We start from the raw sequence: 19512 nt of genomic DNA, 5'->3' as shown, positions 1-19512 counted from the left end.
ATCTACATATTAGACTGAAGCAGATGAAGCTGCAGTTTTCGTAGGTTCAACCTAGGGTGTGATCTGTCCAATACGCTGGCCTCTCAGTTCCTTGACCTTTTGGCCATCAACTCTCATGGATCGTATCATCTCAGCCTTTCTTAAGTGGGATTCTGAGAGAGAAGTAGGCCTAATGCCCAGGACAATCCTTTGTATGTAATGAATTAACCTGTCCCTTGCATCTCAAGTGGTACCAGTTACGTTCCATCCTTGGCAGAAGTAAGGAAACAGCCAATTCATTTTCCATGTTCTCTGGTTCTTCAACCCCGGTTGCAACTGTCAGTAGTAACTGTGCCGCTTCTGAGATCTCATTTTCAGATGTACCGTTCTCTGATCACCACCACCTATCTTTTCCAACTCTGTCCTCTAATGTCCTAACTCCAATAATCCTTCAGCCCCACTGGGACATCTAATTCCAGACTATCCCCTTTCCATTGTCCATTATCCTGTCATGGTCTCACTTCTTAGTGAACTTAGATTTCACGGTTATCATATAACAAGTCCCTTGAATATTTCTAAATTCTATTGTACTCCCTGGCAAAACCCAGTATTGGTTAAATTTAACCTTCTAGCTATTTATTACGGTCCTCACCTAAGCAACACAACAATGCTGACTGGGCTCACAGTATTTAAGGCTGTAGACCTCCAGTGGCCCCTCAGTACTGCCCAGCAATCATCACATGTTTCCATAGTCAGTTTATTCTTCTACTCTCCCCTCTGGGAGAGTCTATTTTATGTCTCTTCTGCTATCCTCAAACCTCCGGTATCCATCCTGACTCTGGTGTCACCATTCTTTTTTGTTTTCATACAACTTTACTGATCTGTGATTTACATATTACGTAATTCACTAACCTAAAGTATAATTCAATAGTTTTTAGTATATTCATAGTTGCGCAACTATCACCACTATCAATTTTATAGTATTTTTGATAACTGAAGAAACCTGTTCCCATTAGCAGTCATTCTCCATTTCTCTGCTAACCTCCAGCCCTAGGCAACCACTGATCTACTTCTGTCTCTGAGGGTTTGACCATTCTGGGCCTGTTATATAAATGGAATCATACCATGTTTGGTCTTTTGTGACTGGCTTCTTTCACTTAACATATGTCCAAGGTTCATCTATTTTGTAGCATATTATCAGTAATTCATTCCTTTTTATCCTGACAATGGGTACAACGTTTTATATTCCCACAGAAAATGTACTGGAGGGGTTTCCATTTTTCCACATTTTTTTGTTTAAGATTTTATTTGTTGGGGGACCTGGTGGCTCAGTGGTTAAGTGTCTGTCTTCTGCTCAGGGCGTGGTCCTGGAGTCCTGAGACTGAGTCCAGTATCAGGCTCCCCATGGGGGCCTGCTTCTTGGGGGAGCCCAATGTGGGACTTGATCCCAGGACTCTGGGATCACACCCTGAGACGAAGGCAGATGGCCAACCACCAAGCCACCCAGGCATCCCCATTTTTCCACATTCTTGCCAACATTTGTTATTTTTGTTTTAAATAGCCATTCTAGTGGGTGTGAAGCATTTCGTTCTTTTGACTTGGATTTCTCTAATAACTAATGATGTTGATCGTTTTCTTCATGAGCTTTTGGTCATTTGTGTATCTTCTTTGGAGCAATGTCTACTCAAATCCTTTGTTTTAATTGGGTTGTCTTTTGTTGTTGATTGCTAAGAGTTCCTTATATATTCTAGAATCCAGACCCTTAACAGACATACAATCTGCAAATATTTTCTTCCATTCTGTATATTTTAACTTTCTTGAAAGCGTTCTTTGATGCACAGCAGTTTTAAATTTTGAGAGAGTCTAATTTATCTATTTGTCTTTTCTTTTTCTTTTTTTAATCTATGATAGTCACACACAGAGAGAGAGAGAGAGGCCCAGGGATCCCTCTATTTGTCTTATATTGCTTATACTTTGGTGTTCATATCTACGAATCCATTGCTAAATCTAAGGTCGTGAAGATTTACTCCTAAGAGTTTTAGTACTTAAATTTAGGTCTTTGATCTATTTTTTGCATATAGTGTGAAGTAGGAGTTGATTTTTTTTTTTTTTTTTTTTTTTTTGCTTATAGACATTTAGTTCTCTTAGCATCATTTGCTGAATAAACTATTTTCCCCCTACTGAATTATCCTGATAGCCTGTCCAAACCTGGTTAGCTATAAATGTACAGTTTTAATTCTGGACTTTCAATTCTATTCCATTGATCTATATATAACTATCCTTATGCCAATGCCATACTATCTTGATTGGTAAGATATAATTAGGAAGTGTGAACCTTCAACTTTGTTCTTTTTCAGGACTATTTTGGCTATTTTCAATCCCTTGAACTTCCCAATCTCAAAAAATGGAGTTTTAAACCAGTTGCCTAAGGTGAAAACTATAGAATCACCTGAGTTTTCTCTTTCTGTTATACTCCAAAAAGTCCTGTAGATTCAGTCTTCAACATACGACCCAAATTTGGCAACTTCTCTACCTCACAGCTATCACTATGATCCAAGGAAACATCAGATCCTGCCTGGAATACTGCAATTGCCTCCTGCTTAGTCTGTTCACTTTGACTTTTGCTCCTGGCCCTTTACAGACTATATTTCACACAGCAGCGGATTACATCACTCCCTTGCTCTCAACTGTTCTACAGCATTTCACCATATTTAGAATAAAGTGCAAAAACCCAGATGATCTTATCACTGATCTGATCTCTCTTTTCCCGTGTTACTCATGCCACTGTACTCACTGTGGCTTCCCTGCTGCTCTAAGAAACATGTCAAACACACTCTTACTTTAGGGCCTTTATAGTTATTTCCTTTACCTGGAATGACTCTATTCAAATATAACTTCAAGAAGGTCTTCTTGTTCTATTCATTTAAGAGCTCCTCCCTTCCCCTTCACTGCCTTCTCTGCCCTGGTCATTCTCTATCCTCTATTTCTTGCCTTATTTTTCCTTATGTTTTTATTTATTTGTTCTCTCCATGAGAATGTAAGCTTCATGAGAGCACACATTTCTTTTTTGTTCAGTATTGTATTCTCAGCTTGTATAAGAGTACCTGGGTTATAGCAGGTGTTATATGAAATTGTTGATTGGGGTTGTCAGTAAAGGAACATAAATAATATAGTATAAATAATACAGTCATCTTCTAAATTACTCAAGGGGACTCTCTAAGTTGAGCATCCTACAGTGGACTTACCCAGAAACCTAAATCAAAGGTGCTTTCTCTCATCCTGATCCCCAGGCACAAAGTATGATTGATTCTTTAAGATTCTCAAATCTGTCCACTTCCACTGACACTCCTTTGTTATTTGTCTTCCTCTTTCTAGCCTCAATCTCTCCAATTTTCCATTCTGCTCTAATAACTCAGGTCCAGCATTACCAGTGGCAGTACCCAGGAAGCCTTCCCTGATCCAAGAAGGCCTCAATCTCTACACTTAAACAGGGCCCTATGTGCATCTATCTAACACTTCTCATACAACACTCTAAATAACTGCTTTAACTACTTATCTCCCCCATCAGACTGTCTCTTATTCACTTCCGTATTCTACATTCCTGACATAAAATTGATATTCATTATAAACATATATACAATCAATTTGGCAAAGTAGTTTCTTATTCACTAGTTTGCTGGAGTGTTTCCTTTGCTTTAAGAACAATTGAATACTTTTATAACTTAGATAAAAATGTCTCCTCAGCCTGATCTAAAATAACTCTTGAAACAGAAAAGCCCTATCTACCTCATTCCATTCAATAAATAAATTCTTGTTGTTCTCTCAGGTACTAGACTTGATCATCTTATTCTACTAAAGATAGTTTCTAATTCAGAAACCCTAATGATTATGTTGATACTTCCTAAGTATAAACAACTCTAAACAGGCAGGCATAACTGGGTCCAATTTATAGATGATCAAAATAAAGACTCAGAGGCTTTAATTCTGTAAATACTTGGTCCTGAATAGGTAGGTCTTGGAGTCTGTTAGACTCCAAAGCCAGTACCACAATACCAATTTGTCCTTTCTTTCAGAGAAACCAGAGGCTCTTTGTCCTATTCAAGTTGTAGTAATTTCCTTTCAAGTTTAGAGATAAGCTTGCTTTCTCAAGAGGTACACTTGAATGTTGAGCTCCTGACCCTAACCTTCAGCGCTGCTATAGTTAGGCCCTGCATCTGAAGTGTCAGCATAGTTTGCTCAATTATCTATCCATAAAAAGACAAAAGTACTCAAATAATATTCTTAGCAGTGCCCCCCCATACTGAGGCTAAAGGCAAGAGTAAACACTGGGAAAAATATTTAAACCACACAATTCCTACTTGATATATAGAAATATAAAGGGTCTACCACCATTATATTTTTATGAACAAAATTACTCAATCTATGAGGTATTGAATAATTTAGAGGTCTTAGAAAAAGTCACTGTCTAGTTCTTACTAGCACTTATGTATAATATTTATAGCTAATTTTTCCTTTAACATTGGAATTTTTATTTAAACAACTTGACAATGTATATCTAGAATTTTAAAATAATTCACACTACTGATCCATGAATTATACTTTGGGAATCTATTCTGAGGAAATCATCTGAATTTAAATGAGATCACAAGACAAAGATATCTTACCAAAGCACTATTTTTAACGACGAAAAATTTAAACAATCTAATGTAATTATTTTTCTGTTGCCTTTTTTTTTTTCAGTGAGCATGTATACCACTTTATAACTGAAAAAACTGTTTATCTATTAAGAGACAAAGTGCCTAGGTGGCTCAGTTGGCTCAGGGTCATGGGATCAAGCCCTGAGTCAGGTTCTGTGCTCAGCGGGGAGTCTGCTTCGCATTTTCTCCCTTCCTCTGCCCCACCCCCCTCAAGTAAATAAATAAATCTTAAAAAAGGGGTGGTCAAACAATCCAATTTACTAGCTTAGTGATTTTTACAAAGTTACCTAACTTCTCCTTGGGGATGAAGAATTTAATTTTAAAGTTGCTGCAAATATCAGATGAGATAAGGATAAGTATAAATATGTAAGTGCATACATAGTGCCTAACACAAAACAATAGTAATAGGAGTCACTGTTATAAAGACTAGGAACGTGTTATACACCCATGAACTTAAAACTTTTTATTTTTTTAAATTTTTAAAAAAAGATTTTATTTATTTATTCATGAGAAACACAGAGAGAAAGAGGCAGAGACACAGGCAGAGGGAGAAGCGGGCTCCACGCAGGGAGCCCGACATGGGACTTGATCCTGGGTCTCCAGGATCACACCCCAGGCTGCAGGCAGCACTAAACCACTGCACCACCAGGGTTGCCCTAAAACTTTTTTTTTAAAGATTTTATTTATTTATTCATGAGAGACACAGAGACAGAGACAGAGAGGCAGAGACACAGGCAGAGGGAGAAGCAGGCTCCATGCAGGGAACCTGACGTGGGACTCGATCCCGGGTCTCCAGGATCATGCCCTGGGCTGAAGTGGCGCTAAACCGCTGAGCCACCTGCTGCCCAAAACTTTTTTTTTTTTTTCCTAAACAAGAGAATCCTGTTTTTAGGATTTCAAAATCTCATTTGAAACCCAATATATAAAAATCCATAAAAGCAGAGTTCTAGATGAGGTGGGTAATGAAGGTAGACTGTTACACCAATACTAGTCCTGGCTGCCATGCCCTTTCCATACCTCCACAGAACCAGAGTGAACACATTCTGAAAAACCAGTGTTATAGAACAGGGATAGGCAAATTATGGACTGACCACCTGTTTTTAGAACTAAACTTTTACTGGAACATAGCCCTAATTCATTTACATACTGTCTCTGGCTGCTTTTGTGCTCTCATAGCACAGTTGTGTAGCTGTGGCAGAGGTATGAGTAGTTATGACAGAGATCATATGGCCTGCAAAGCCTAAAATATTTGCTATTTGTCCCTTTAAGAAAAGTTTGTCAACTTTGGCTTTAAAAGAATACATTTTCAGAGGGTCTACCTGCATTGCACTGTTAAGATTCTGGGGAGGGAATAAAAACAACTATAACACAATTACTGTTAATTACAATACTAAACTTATGTAAGTATAAATCACAAGTGTTTAAGTCTCAAAAAGGAACACTTTGCAGGTGTGACTCTCCTGTAAATAAAAGAGCCTAGTATATTAGTATCAAAAACTCTACAATGTGTAAACTTTGTTGGATCCTGATTTCAAATAATTACCAATTATTTGATGATATTAATTTTTTAAGTATAACAGTATAATAGATCAGTTTTTCTTTTAAAGAGATCTTGGGATGCTGGGTGGCTCAGTTGATTGAGCATCTGACTCTTGGTTTTAGTTCAGATCACAAATCTCATGAGTTGTGAGATCCAGCCCTGCACTGGGCTCCGAGCCCAGCAGGGAGTCTGCTTGAAAATTCTCTCACTCTACTCCTCTCTAGCGCTCTCTCTCTCTCTCTCTCAAATAAACAAATTCTTTTTAAAAATAAAATTTTAAAAATAAAGAGATTTTCTTTCAGGGATACTTAGTAATATAATGAAATGGTATCTGGGATCTGATTTGAAATAATCTGAGGAGAAGAGGTTATGGATGGATTATAGATAAAACAGCAGTGACCATGCGTTAATGAACGGGTGGCACACTGGGGTTCAAAGTTACTATTATACTCTCAATGTTATGTTTGAATTTTGTTTGTATTTAAAACAAACACATACACAAAGTCTTTTTACAAGGCAATAGTCAAAACTAAACTGGTCATTACCTTTTGAAAAAACTGGTATGAAAGGTAGCACAGATACAAAGAACCTAGAAAAAAATCCAAGAGGCTTCTCCCTAAACAATCATTAATGACAATTATATCGTTATCACACACTGTCATCAGAGATTAAATCAAAGTAATACTAAGTATGTTTCATATGGAGAAAAAACTCTGAACTTTTCTGAATTTTAACAGTGGCTGCTTTATCAAGGTTCCTGTAGAAGTGAAATAAATGACAAGAAGTGTAATAGAAACATATAAGCTCTTTAAAATCTTTATAATATATACAAAAGAATATATATCCAAACCAATCATCCAACTCAAAAACTACACTATTCTCAAAACTGATCATCTAACTGTGTGCATCTTCCCAATCCCATCCTCGGCCTCCAAGTATCTCCTTTAAGAACCATTTATTCTCTTTTTTTTTTTTTAATTTTTTAAATTTATTTATGATAGTCACAGAGAGAGAGAGAGAGGCAGAGACATAGGCAGAGGGAGAAGCAGGCTCCATGCACCGGGAGCCCGACATGGGATTCGATCCTGGGTCTCCAGGATCGCGCCCTGGGCCAAAGGCAGGCGCTAAACCGCTGCGCCACCCAGGGATCCCTCTAGTAGTTTTTAAATTAAGGCTGATTGTGAAAAAAAAAATAATAATAATAATAATAAAGCTGACTGTGCAGCCTGGCTCCTGCCACTTTCTAGGTATGTGATACTGGGGAAATTATTTTCGTGTCAAGCCTCAGTTTCCTCTTCTATAAAAGTAGAATAATATGTTTCAAAAGATTGTTGTAAGAATTAAACTATACCCTAAAAGCACAGTTCCTGATATATAGCAGGTAGTAACAAATGGTAGCCCTTATTGGTTGATATTAGGTATGATCTGTAAAGACTTGGTAAATTAAATCTTTTTAATTTACTTAATGGAAAAATAGTATCTTGCTATCAAGTGTTTCCTTTATATTATGCCCTTAGACTCCATAGTAACAAGTCAGTTTGTGAATGGATGATTTCCAAGGCCACTACCAGAAGTAATTTTGACAGTTCATCTGATCCTTTCACTTTGCACACACGCTTTTACAGAGGTGACTTAGGTGATATCAACTCTGTACACTAGGAAACAGTCTGAATCCATCAAACTTTTTTCCAGGTAATTGAAAAGCTGACAAGGTCAATTCTGATGAGATGAGACTTCATGTTGGCATTCAGGGACTAAGGATTCTAATATTCTGCCTTCCTAAAACTGACTGAGGCTTCCATGGTCTCCTCAAACTTTCCTGACTGTGTGTATTCCCATTTCCATACATGGGAAGGCAGATAAGAACCTGTAGCATTGGGGATCCCTGGGTGGCTCAGCGGTTTGGCGCCTGTCTTTGGCCCAAGGCGCGATCCTTGGGTCCCGCGATCAAGTCCCGCGTCAGGCTCCTGGCATGGAGCCTGCTTCTTCCTCCTCCTGTGTCTCTGCCTCTCTCTCTCTCTCTCTCTCTCTTTCTGTCTATAATTAATTAATTAATTAATTAATCTTTAAAAAAAAAAAAAAGGAACCTGTAGCATTGAAGAATGCTAGGCCTGGAATCAGGCCGACCTGGGCTTGGGCCCTGGCTCTACTGCTTATAAACTATCTGATGCTGGACAAGTACTAAACCTCTCTGATGCCAGTGTCTTTGTGAGTAAAATGAAGATAACAGTAACACTTATCTTCTAAGGTAACTAAAGTTCTGCCTGTGGCTCTAAGACAGTTCTAATAGAGAAGACTAATCTAATATTAATCCCTTGAACTTTCTTCTTTCTTAAAATGCTCTAGATGCCTGAATTAAAACATGTGACCAGATCATGAAGTGAGAGAACTTCTCTGAAGTGGTTTTTAGCTGATAGTACTCCTTCAACACACGATACTTTGGGTATTAACTCAAGTGTTAATAAGAGCTATTTTATTTTTGAAGGAAAGAATAAGCACATTTGGCAGAAGAAAACTGCTAGATCCTGAGGTCTGGCTCTTCAGCAGGGAGGCAAAAATGAGTAGGTGTAACTGACGCAAAGACAAAGTCCATGTTAAAAGGGATAAGATGAGATGAATGAAGGCACTGAGAACTCAAGCAGACACAGACTGCAGTCAGACTGCTATTTCATATGCCAAATCATATAGCAACTTTTTTACTATATCACAGTAGAGCTAATATAAGGAAATGTTCCTTAGAAATGTTGAACAAAAGTTGTCAGAAGACAACTAAAATGCAAGGGGAGGGAATAGGAGGGGATATGAGGGGAGGGAAAGGGAGAGAAGGGGAGGGAAGAGGCACACTGCTGCTACATTATTAATACATGAGAAGGGTTACATGCAGTGCAACTTAAGAAGTCTGGGGTAAAAATACTGGCCTGAGTTCATCCAGTTTATGTCAATAATCATTCAAATAAGATGGCGGCCATTCCAGAAAATGCCAAACAGTTCCAAACTTAGAAACAAGTTATTAAAGAGGAATCTACTAAATAGTATACCACTTTCGGCATCTGGCCCCTGCTGATTCCTGTACCAGGCCATCACCACCTTCTTCTACCTCTTAGCTTCCTCCTACCATCATCTATAACAATAAATTCTCTATCCTTTCTCTTTGATGCCCACCTCCCTTAATTCTGCATGAATTCCAATCTCTTTTCTCCTTATCAGTGCCACTTCTATTCATGCCAATTAGATCTTTCTACAAAATCAGCACTCCTCTTCAGGAAATAAAAGCTTTGACAGTATTCACACAAAGAGGTTGCTGTCTCAGGCTGAATAAATCTGGAAACTTGGTAAAAACTGATGGATGGGTAGAAAAAAAAACCTGGAAAGCACCTTGGAAGCAGAAGGCAGATAATTTATAAAGAACTTATAGAAACTGATAAGAAAAAGAACCCAAAAAATACTTGGGCAAAGTTGAGAGAACAATTCTTCAAAGAAAAAAGACAAGTTGGCTTTAAAAAAAAAAATTTCAATTTACTATTAATCAAAGAAATATAAAGTACAGTGAAATGCCATTGTTTACCTATCAAATATGCCAAGATCTGTAAGAAAGAAAAAAATTCCTTACTTTTTGGAATAGAGTTATGAAAAGAACAGTCTCATATGCTAGTGGTGAGAATTTAAATCACTAAAACCTTTCTAAAAAGCAATCTTAAAATGTTATAGATATAATCCAGTAATTCCACTTTTAGTAACCCTAACTTAAAGAAATAACTCTAAACAGAAATTCACAATTTATATATTACAAGGCTTATGCCACTGGGTTGCTTGTTTTCTTTATCAAGATTTTATTTCGGGGGCACCTTGGTGGCTCAGTCATTTAAGCATCTGCCTTCAGCTCAGGTCATGATCTTGGGGTCCAGGGTTCCAGACCCGAAGCAGGCTGCCTGCTCAGCCTTCCCTATCTCCCACCCCCTGCTTGTGTTTCTCTTGCCATCTCTCTCTCTCTCTCTCAAATAAATAAATAAAATCTTTTTTAAAAAAAGAAAAACTTGATTTTATTTTTTTTTAAGATTTTTATTTATTTATTCATGAGAGACACACAGAGAGAGAGGCAGAGACACATGCAGAGGGAGAAGCAGGCTCCATGCAGGGAGCCCAATGTGGGACTCGATCCTGGGTCTCCAGGATCACACCCTGGGCTGAAGGCAGAGCTAAACCGCTGGGCCACTGGGGCTGCCCAAAACTTAATTTTTTAAAGTAATCTCTCTATCCAACATGGGGCTTCAACTCATAACTCCAAGATCAAGAGCCACATAGTCCACTGACTAAGCCAGCCAGGCACCCCAAGGCTCATGCTATTTTAAATGCTTATCTTTATCAGAAAAAAAAAAGGGGGTAAAAATCCCATGCCTAATATTAGGGGAACACTTAAGTAAGAATCTGCTTTTTCTTGCCAACCAGAAATAATACCTTCCACCTTTATGAGTGGTTAGTGCCTCTATTTTACTACTTCAACTGATTTGTATCATACTTAATTATGCCCAGGTCTGCCTGCCACACTGGACTATAAATTCCCTGAGTATAAATCTGAGATCCCAGTCAGCTCTCTCATATCCCTTTGCAAACTCTTGAGTACCCCCAGTACCTAGTGCAATGCTTCACTAAATAATTTAGTAGAACACAATGATTTTTGTTAAGTTGAATCACTGTACAAAGCAAATTAATCAATGACTTCAAAGACAGTATAATTTTATTCACATAAAAACATACAAACATATATAAAAGACATGAACAAGGTCAGTAAATTTAAAACTGACCTAATTCCACCACAATTTGGAATAAACTCAATTCCACAAGATTATAGGAATATTAGATTCTAATATAGGGATATTGGACTGCAAGAGTCAAAATCTATAGCCCTGCCCCTCTAGCCCCTCCATCCTGCCTGGAACACAGATATGAAGTCTAGAAATTAAAAAAAAAAAAAAAAAAGCCACCTTAAAACCATGAGCCAAGAAGCTACAAGGATTGCAAAGCCAAAAGAGAAAAGCCCAAGTTCTCATTACATCACTGAGCCACTGCCTCACTCTAGATACCTTGTTAGGCGAGAAAAAGAAACCCTACATATTAAACCCATTGTTAATGGAGTTTCCTGTTACTATGACTTACAGAATTTTCTAACAGATATTAATAGGGTTTTCTGTTACTTATTCTGACTTTTAAACAATGCACAGCCATCTACTTGGTTATAGTGACTAAACCACGGATGGACACTTAAATCAAATAAAGCCTAATCAAAAGTCTTTCTCTAGAATGACTTATAGTTTCAGGAGAAAGAACTCCTTCCTTCCACTAAAGGCTAAAAATCTATAGCTGCAGAGAGACATCTTGTTTGCCCTTGAAAAGACTTGTTTATTGAATACAGATAAGTAGAGTCAAAAGATGAAGGAGAGACACCATCTGAACTCCTAGATCCAGCTCTGTCTGAAACCTACACTAGATTTTCCAATTTCCATGCAAACTAACTTGTTTTTTGCTTAAGGTTACTTAAATTAGATTTTTGCTTAAGGTTACTTAAATTAGATTTCCAACACTTGCATCCCATACAGTCCTATATACTATATACTATAGTGAAGTAAACACACAAAAAATTCTTTTACAGTTGAAAAAAAATCTCTGCCCCTTATTAACCGACATATTTCAAGTTAATTTGTCATTCTACAGTTGCCTACCATGTATTTCCTTTCATACTGCCCCTACTATAACCACATTGAAACACTTCTTTCCTGTATTCTGCTCATATTTTTCTCTTTATGTGATTTTGCTTACTGTTCCTTTACATTAATGCCCTTCCATCTCAATCTCTAGTCACATTTCCTCTGAAACACAACAGACTGTATGTCCACTAGTAATTCTAACCTTGCATTATTTATGTGCATGCCTTTTCTGCCTAACTGCATTATAATCTCAGTTTGTTTAGATTTGTGTATCTCCCCACAGGCCAGTCTGTCTCTAAAATCCATGTTATTTTTACTAAACCTATGCTTTTTCCCAATTGTTAATACCTTAGTAGTTATGTGTCAATAGCGACACAGTTTTTTTCTTTAAAGATTTTATTTATTTATTCATGAGAGACAGAGAGAGGCAGAGACACAGGCAGAAACAGGGGAAGCAGGCTCCATGTAAGGAGCCTGATATGGGACTCGATCCCAGGACTCCGGGATTACACCCTGAGAGTCGAAAGCAGATGCCCAACCACTGAGCCACCCAGGCATCCCAATAGCGATACAGTTAATCTAATCCTCCTATGTACCACAAAAGCCATATAAACACTGGTAAGTCTAAGTGGGGCACAAACTGCATTCAGGTAGGTAAATTCAGTTATATGGAACAGAAAAAGTCAAACTGTCTAATTAAAAAATTGTTTTCATTAGAGATGTTCAGGTCTTATGATTTTTGCTGAGTCACCCGTCTAAGCCTATTCTAGGCCTCAGTCCTTCTCTGTTAGCTCTCAGGCAAGTCTATACCAAGGATTCTCACCTTCTTTCGCCCACTTATCCACTATTTTTTTTCCAGATGATATCCACTCTTGACAGTATCCTGACTCTAAGCCACATCCCTGCATCTAGGCCCAAGCATACATAATTAATACCTTCAGCTTCCCTAACTCTCCTACAATCTATTTTTCACTAGCTTATTCTTACCACCTTACCATTACCTTGCCTATCATCTTTCCCTTAGCTCTATCTGACTGACGGCTTATCCTTTATGTACCAGCACACAGACTTCAGAGAGACTACACCAGCAGGAATAATATTCAATAATAACAACAGCTACCATTTATTGAACATTTATTATATGCTAGGTACTTCATAAAGTGTCTCTGATTCTCATGATAATCCTAATGATGTCAGACTAATTTTACAAACAAGGCATCTGATCCTCAAAAAGGTAAGGTCATTTGTCAATTATCCAGCTGACAAGTATTACAGCTGAAATTTAAATTCAGATCTATATAGTTCCAAAGCCCATGTTGCTCCCACTCTATCATACTGCCAAACATAAAATGTTGGCTGTTGTCCCAGTTTCTACTCTTGTCCCCCACCCCAACAACCTATCCATATGCCAGAATGATCCTCTGCTCAAATATTAATTCATTCTTTGCTCAAATCCCTCCAATGGTTCCTCCTTTGCTCAGAGTAAAAGCTAAAATCCTTACTATGGCCTAAGAACCCTATGTGATCTGCCCACTTGTCCCCTTCCCTTTTCTCTCTCTAATCTCATTGTTTATCTTTCCTTTACTTACTTCATTCCAGACACACAGGCTTATCATTCCTCATATACACCAAGCCTGTTCACAACCAAAGATCTTTGCACTTAGTGTTCCCTGTGCCTGTAACATTCTCTTCTCTCCACCTTGAAATCTCTTACTTCCTTTAGGTCTCTGCTCAGATGTCACCTTCTCAATGGGACCACCTATTATTCTAAACTGCTACCTACTGACCTCCCTATTCTCCTCTTCCTCTGCTTTCTTTTCTTCTCCAAAACACTTATCACCACTTAACATATTGTATGTTTATTTATCCCACTGCTAGAATATAAACTCCATGAGAAAAGGAACTTTGTATATTCTGTTCACTGTATTTGGTATGTAGCAGTTATTTATTAAACATTTACTGAATGAGTAAATGGAGATCTTCATTCTTCCTGTTTAAATAAAAGTGGTCTCAAACACATTTTCCAGAAAGCCAATACAAATCTCCCCTCAAACAATGCCTTTAAAGAATACTCCCTCTAATTTTCCATATTGTAGATAGCCATATCATTGAGCAACCAACTGAGCAGACTGAGCCAACTTACCCAGAATGTAGTATTATAATCAAATAAAACTTAGAGCAAAGTTAATCAAACACATATTTAATGATATGTATAATTGTTATTGTGCTGCACTGTAACTAGGCATAAGTGGTAGACACTTCACATAAATGACTCTAATTACTATTTCTTTTACACAGCCAAGCCAAGCATGCCTAAGATCAGATTTGGGGGAAAAAGGAAGGAGGGGAGAGCTGGATACTTGAGAGAGACAAGTCCTCCCTCTTATTCCACCTCCTTAGGCATTGGGCTAAGTCTCCTAGTCTAGGTCATGTATTTTCAAAAGTAACTCTCTCTCCTCCATAGCAGAAGAGCCTTCCTTTTACCAAAAACTGGGCTGAGGGTTTGGCCTCCGATTCCAGTCATAAAATGTGAGAGGAACCAGAACAATCACTACTATATCTGGCAAGAAAGACAGGGGCAGGGAAGCTGGTGAAAAACAAAGACAGCAAACTTATTAAGGACCTGTGATATGCCAGACACGTCATACACACTAGTAGGCTAGTAGGTGCTTTGCATAAATCCTCTAACTACTTTCTCACCCCACGTATAGCCCCAAACTCTGTTCAAAGGATACAGGAATAAAGTAAAGATTGGGACAAAGTTCCAATAGGGATTCTCTAATCCAAATTCTTTTATAGGGTCATAGAGAGTGCAATTTAGGTTAGCAAGTTAACACTACTAAGGAAGATTAAGTGGAAGCTGTTGTTTAGTGGCTGTTTCCCTTGCTTCCTATTTTATCTAACCTATAGAAGGATAAGGGACCCCCAATTCTCCCATGGGTTTATCCAAACCTACCCAGCCTTCCCAGACCAGGCTAAACCCACTCTTAGGCATCACCCCTCTTCACTGCAGCTCTTCTTTTTTCTATTGTACTTACTGTCAGAACCATTCATTTGGTACATTATCATTGACTTTGTGTCATCTTGTAATTAATTTCTTAGGTTAATGTTTATCTCCTCCGTGAGACAACAAGCTTCTTAATGGCAGAAATTCTGTCTTAAACTTCTTTAGTAACACAAATAAGATCTAGCACCATTGAGAAAAAAAAATGTTCAGTAAGTATCTGGATGAATTAAAGTTAAGGAGGAAGGCAAGAGGTGATAGAAGGGAATCAAATTTCTCACTCTAGGTAGACAAGTTGGTGTTGAAATTCATAGTATTCTAGATTTGTCTTTATTACACTGCTGAACTAATTTTTAAAACAAATTTCCCTATGAAAAAGAAAGTGTTGGGGCGCCTAGGAGACTCAGTCAGTTGGGCATCAGACTTGGTTTTGGCTTAGATTATGATCTCATGGGTCATGAGGTCAAGCCCTGAATCAGGCTTCATGCTCATTGCAGAGTCTGCTTGAGGATTCTCTCCTGCTACCCCTCCCTCCACCTCAGGTGAGCACCCACTCTCTAAAATAAATCTTTAAAAAAAGAATAAGAAAGTGTTACTGTCATTCAGGATATATCAGACATCTTTGCATGGAGGTCGGAGACATCTGGATCAGAGCACCAAGATATATAGCACCAAGAATGTACAGGCTCCCGATTCTTTTCTTTTTTTTTTTTTTTTAAGATTTTTATTTATTTATTCATGAGAGACACAAGGAGAGAGGCAGAGACACAGGCAGAGGGAGAAGCAGGCTCCATGTAGGGAGCCTGATGCGGGACTCAATCCCGGGTCTCCAGGATCACACCCTGGGGGGAAGGCAGCGCTAAACTACTGAGCCACCCGGGCTGCCCCAGGCTCCCAATTCTATCAGAAAACATACATATATCTATGTCTGAAAGAGTCCTGAAGACCAGAGTGTAAATCCCATTGAGCAGCATTAGACAGGGTCACTGACCTTTGAGCCAGTGGAATAGAGAACCTGAAAGGCTTTCCATGAATGACAGTGCAAGTTTCAGTCTCCTTTGCCGACCTGATGGTGTTAGCTTCTTAATAAGTTCAATGAGAACACCTGGTTCTGGTGGTAGAAGTCTGCATTTGGTGTCAGAACACTCAGAAACAAGTCTGAATCAATTTCAACAGCAGGTATTTGGGGCTGTGAGTTGTCCCCACCATACTCTAGTAAGGAAGAACAGGCTAAAAGACAAGTATTATATAACTGAAAGATGTCTTTGGACAGTAATGAATACCAAAACCTGCTATTTAACCACAAATTATGAGAGTTCAGTCTCAGAGGTATCAGTAGGAGCTACTTTATACTACCCCTTACCTAATAACTCTGACCAGAAGAAGGTTATCTTTCCTAGAGCTCAAGGTACATTCAGCTTCTCAAATTCATTTATTTTGGGACCTTAATGCTAAGTAAGTTATTGACTCTGATAACTAATTCCAGCTGGGTAAAGCATGTTTGGTGAGATAGACAAGATAGTTTCTTCCTTCTCTGGTCATCAAATGGCCAGCCCCAGAATTCTTTCAGTCACTGGAATTCTCTGCTAAAAAATAAGACTAAAGAACTATGTTAAATTAAAATTGCATCTAGAACTCTAGTCCTTCAGTGTTCTTCTACTAAAAGGAGATGAAGACTAGATTTAGGTCTTCAACTTTCACTGTATTTAAAAGGTAACCATGTTATTAAAATGATGCTTAAAAATGATGACAAAATCTATGACCCAGTAATTCTACTACTGGGAATAGTAACAGCCGCTAAAAGTCCTTAAGTGTTTACTGTGTGCTAAGGCATGGTGCTATGCACTTTCCTTAAAATATCTCATTTGACCTCACGAAAATCAAATAAGGTCATTACTATTAATTGGCAAGGTGCATAAAGGGAAGCTAGGAAACTAGCATGAAACCACACATTGGTAAGTGACAAAGATGGGATTCAACCTTAAACTGACTAGACTCCAAAGCCCAACATTTTTTACTATCACCCAAACTAGTAATATATGTATCCTTGGGAAATAACCCCAAAATACAACAACTTTAGGAATAAGACTCAATGACAGGGGCACCTGGGTGGCTCAGTGGTTGAGCGTCTGCCTTCAGCTCAGGTCGTGATCCTGGAGTCCTGGGATTGAGTCCTGCATTGGGCTCTCTGCCTATGTCTTTGCCTCTATGTGTCTCTTAGAAATATATAAATAAAATTTTTTAAAAAAAAAAAGGCCCAATGACATATAAGTATAATATGGTAACCTGAAACATGCTAAATACATAACAGTTCAGTGGAAGCAATTCAGATTACAGAATAGTATGTAAGCATTAAAAATATTTTTACACATTAACTTTAGTGACATGGGCGAAATTTTATGCTATTAGTAGAAAAAGCAAAATAAAAAATTTTGCAGATAGTAAGATCTCAACTATGTAAAAAATGTATCTGCACATGGAAAGATTTAAATTTACCGCTATAAAAAAAAAGGCAAGTTGTAGATCATATATATATATACTATAGCATGGTCCCATTTATGTAAGTAGTCTCTGACTCATTTTAAGTACTCAATAAATATAAGCAATTATTATTATAATGAACATATACTACTTTATAATCAGAAAAACCAATGTTTATTTAAATTATAAGCTTAGGTGCTAAGTTATATAATAAATAAAAAGTATATTACTTCAGAAAAATTAAATAACATGCCTTTCTCTCCTAGAAATATTAACTTATAAAATTTTCACAATTATACAATTTCAGAATAAATACTTCTAAGTTATGAGAATCAAATAGGACTGAGAAATGCAACACTTCCAATCATCTAAGGTATGGTTACAATCAGCACATTGGACCACAGAGAGCTGAGGTGATTACTAGTATTCTTGGAGGGTAAAGCCACAGACAGAAAGGCAAGATTGGAGGTGGTAATTCAAGGGCTGTGATGAACAAGCAGATTCTCTTGATCAATAACTCATATTGCACCAAAACCAAGGTTTTTGATGTTCTTTTCAAGAGGTAACCAGTAGTTTCTGGGTGATGCAACAGAGACATATAGAATATGAAATTAAATTAGGGATATATTTTAGCTGCAGTTTTTAGGTAGAATTCCTACACACAAAACCCCACAAACAACTTAATTTGAATAAAAAATGGGCAACTCTTACAACACTGTGTTAACTATACTTTAATTTCGAAAAAACAGGCAACGCTAGAACTTAGTTCCTCAAACTCCATAGGAGTCTCAATATCTGACTATATAAGATGAAATGCAAGGTAGATTTTTGGTTTACAATACACCAAAGAATAAGTTGAAACATTAAAATATGAAAGATTTTTCCCTCTCCCTTTCTCCTGAGTATGTGCAACAAAATAGCATACCTGCCAAAGTAATAAAGAACACGAAAAGTACTGGAGAATTAAGTAGATAGGAGAAAGAAAAACAAACAAACCCAACAACTTTAACTTTGAGGAAGAGTGGTCTCTTTTTCCTGTACTGCATTCATTGTACAGGATTACAAAACAACCATGCAAAGAAAAGAGTTTGATAAATCCTGGTAAGTTTTACCTGTGTCTTGCCCTATCAGCCCATTGCAGTACATGGCATGTCGCTCAATCTTTGTGGGTGGGAAGCCTTGGTCACATAGTGGGCAGGACACCTGGGTACTGGATGAGACTGTAGAAATGGGTATTTCCTTCTCAGCATTTCCCCTGTTATCAACCTGAAGAAAATAATAAATGGCAACTGTAATACCTTTACTTTATAAAATACCTTTTCCCTCAAAGAACTGCAAGAAATTCCATCCCATATTTCATTTACTTTCAGAGACAAAACTGAGGTGTCTGAGTAGCTCAATAGGTTAAACCTCCAACTCTTGATCTTTGGCTCAGGTCATGATCTCATGGTTGTGACACTGAGCCCCACATCAGGCTCTGCGCTGGGCATGGAGCCTGCTTAAGATGCTCTCTCTCCCTCTGCCCAGCCTGGCCCTGCTTCACCCTCAATGTATGCTCATACTCTCTATCAAATAAATAAATAAATAAATAAATAAATAAACAAACAAACAAACAAACAAACAAAACAAAACAAAAAGACAGTATCAGTTTGCCAAATTCATGTCTGAAGATAAGGAGATACATTAATATAGTTTATACTTATTCAGAACCTGTGTAGTATATGCTAAACACTCTGCATGTAATACTCATTTAATCCTCATAGTAATCTGACAAAATTTTAACATAACCTTACACAAGAAGAAAGCACTGTTCAAAACAGTAAAGCAACTTGCCCAAAGTTAGCGAACAAATAAGAGGCAGAGCTGAAATTCAAATCAAGGACTATTTGGCTTCAAAACCTGAGGGCATTCTTCTCTACCAAGCTCTTAGGTCAGTATGCTGTGTCTGCTGTGTTTCAAACAATCTACATATCAACAGCATGTCAAAGAAACTTTTTCAATCGTATAAAAGAACTGTGAGCACTACAAGTGATTTCAAACACAAGGAGTTAGGAAACAAAAGAAGCAAAAGTAGCACAACTAAAATTTAAGACCTAGGCCTCAGTTTAG

At 37.7% G+C, this 19512-nt stretch overlaps 1 protein-coding gene across 3 annotated transcripts in view; it reads right to left on the bottom strand.

Moving 5' to 3' along the window:
- Positions 1-19512, bottom strand: part of UIMC1 (ubiquitin interaction motif containing 1) — a 125118-nt gene that overhangs the window by 14510 nt on the left and 91096 nt on the right. For 2 of the 3 annotated variants that reach the window (XM_026006495.2, XM_072756532.1), the window contains exon 10: positions 18516-18669. In XM_026006495.2, coding sequence (XP_025862280.1) covers positions 18516-18669 — 154 coding nt within the window. Of the gene's footprint in view, positions 1-17554; positions 17980-18515; positions 18670-19512 lie in introns of those variants that run through there. The other variant, XM_026006500.2, reaches the window with a different exon arrangement.

Source organism: Vulpes vulpes, chromosome 4, assembly GCF_048418805.1.
Source record: "Vulpes vulpes isolate BD-2025 chromosome 4, VulVul3, whole genome shotgun sequence".
Lineage (NCBI taxonomy): Eukaryota > Metazoa > Chordata > Mammalia > Carnivora > Canidae > Vulpes > Vulpes vulpes.
This window is presented reverse-complemented; position numbering and strand designations above follow the sequence as displayed.